This window comes from Daphnia pulex, chromosome 8 (genome assembly GCF_021134715.1).
Source record: "Daphnia pulex isolate KAP4 chromosome 8, ASM2113471v1".
Taxonomy (NCBI): domain Eukaryota; kingdom Metazoa; phylum Arthropoda; class Branchiopoda; order Diplostraca; family Daphniidae; genus Daphnia; species Daphnia pulex.
In genome coordinates, this window is record NC_060024.1 from 3,038,664 (window position 1) to 3,040,628 (window position 1,965).

The following is a 1,965-nucleotide window of genomic DNA, read 5'->3' on the forward strand; positions in this document are numbered from 1 at the left end:
ACCACGATACCGGACCTCCGTGGAAGAAGAAAATACTTCCAGATGTTGATCGATAATCGTTTTTGTCGCCGGCGAAATCAGCATCGGTGTAACCAATTAGTCCCGTCCGCTCTCCACCAAGCCAGATGCCAAAATCCATAGTTCCGTTTAAATAAGCAAATATTTGAGTAACGGCATTCCAATGAGATTCGTTGGGGTTTTGACAATATTTGGATACTTGGCCTACTGCGTAGGAAATGTCCGGACGGGTCATCAGAGCAAGGTATAGAAGAGCACCAACCGCTTCTCTGTAGGGGTAAGGTGAAGTGGTCTTCTCTCCCTCGCTCTTCGGAGACTTGTTCGCAATAAGACGGATTGATGGATCTGCCGGAATAGATTTTGGGGCTAGATTAGACATTCCGAATCGGCTAGACAGTTTTTCAATCATGTGGGACTGGGATACAAAGATTCTCTTATTTGGTCGATTTCGCAAAATATTGAGACCAATGTAGCGAGTGGGTGGAACAGTGTGCATTATAAATTCAGCGCCAAGATGTGTCCCGATGTCAACGAGGACGCTCCTCTTGCTGCTTGCTGCAATGCCGTCGTCCACGTGAGCAATTACGATAGTCGTTTCATCTGAAGTACGTCGAATATAGATGCATCGATCAGCCGCACAGTTTTTAAGTCCAAATTTGATCAAAACTTCGTCGAACCTGTGGTGCCACAATCGGGGAGCTTGTTTGAGTCCGTAGAGAGATTTGACGAGTAAACATACGTGATCCTCTTTTCCCGGAACAACAAATCCTTCGGGTTGTTTCATGTAGATAGGCTTGTCGAGTTTTGCATACAAAAAGGCAGTCTTGATGTCAAACTGCATGATTTCAAGATCAAGGGATGCTATTTCAGCAAATGCGGCTTTGACGGCTTCTTGATGTGGAACCGGAGCAAAAACTTCATCGTAGTCAACGCCATATTTCTGTCTCGAACCGATAGCATCAAGTCTTCCTTTGTAGCGTTCTGGAATACTGTCGTAAGCTGGTTTAACTTTCCCAATCCACTAGCAATTGATTGAGGTACTGCCGGGAGGAAGAGGAACAATTTCCCAAGTCTTGTTTGCAATCAACGAATCATATTCTTCTTTAAATGCCGCCATCCATTTGTCTACATGTTCAGATTCAAGAGCTTCCTTGTAGCTCTGTGGTTCAAAAGACTCGTTGAACAAAGCAGTGGCATGCTTAATTTTGAAATGATCTAGATAAAATGTCATAAATTACAGATTAGTTCACTTTCCTACAGATATTTAGTTTGACGTTCAATTTACCGATTAGTGTCGTCAACCCGAGTGATCGTCGGAACTCTTGATATCTCGCACTGTACTTTGGAGTGCGGTCTGATCTTCGCAAAGCATTTTCCTGTTCAATATCATGTTGGTCGAGAGGTTGAATAACTTCAGGAAGTAGAGCATTATCCTCGAGTGCACGTTGGGCATTTTGAGGAAGTGGAAGGTTTTCAAGCTCTTCCACTTGATGATCATCACCGATATCCATATCAAGGTTAGGTGGTTCATCTGCTGGTTCTAAGACGTTGATTGGCTGATCTTCTACGTGTTGAATGACGACGTCATGCTGTTCTTCAACCAGATTAATCATATCGGGACCCGTCGTTTCATCCTCAAGTGGTGTACCAGGGTCCTAATTTGACGCATTGGAAAAAAATACGAATACTGTTTATCACATGCACAATATAAGAAATAAAACATGATATACCAGGCCAAGTATTCCAGTTGCCAGCAAGAATGGATCAAATATAGTACTATAGGACTGGTTCGATGCGTTGTGATTGGAGTCGTCTTTGAAGTCACTGATCAGCAGATTCTCATCAAATATCACGTCCCGGCTTACGATAATTTTTCTAGAGACGGGGTCCCATAGTCTCCATCCCTTCGTTTCTTCACCATACCCTACCAGCCAGCATGGAGTTGCC

At 43.6% G+C, this 1,965-nt stretch overlaps 1 protein-coding gene across 1 annotated transcript; it reads right to left on the reverse strand.

Moving 5' to 3' along the window:
- Positions 1-706: 706 nt before the first annotated feature.
- LOC124200384 lies at positions 707-1,662 on the reverse strand. The gene is made up of 2 exons (XM_046596602.1): positions 1,304-1,662; positions 707-1,233 (listed from the first exon to the last, which is right to left on the reverse strand). Exons 1-2 carry the CDS (start codon positions 1,629-1,631, stop codon positions 1,040-1,042), a joined length of 522 nt encoding a protein of 173 aa, XP_046452558.1. The 5' UTR covers positions 1,632-1,662; the 3' UTR covers positions 707-1,039.
- Positions 1,663-1,965: the final 303 nt, after the last annotated feature.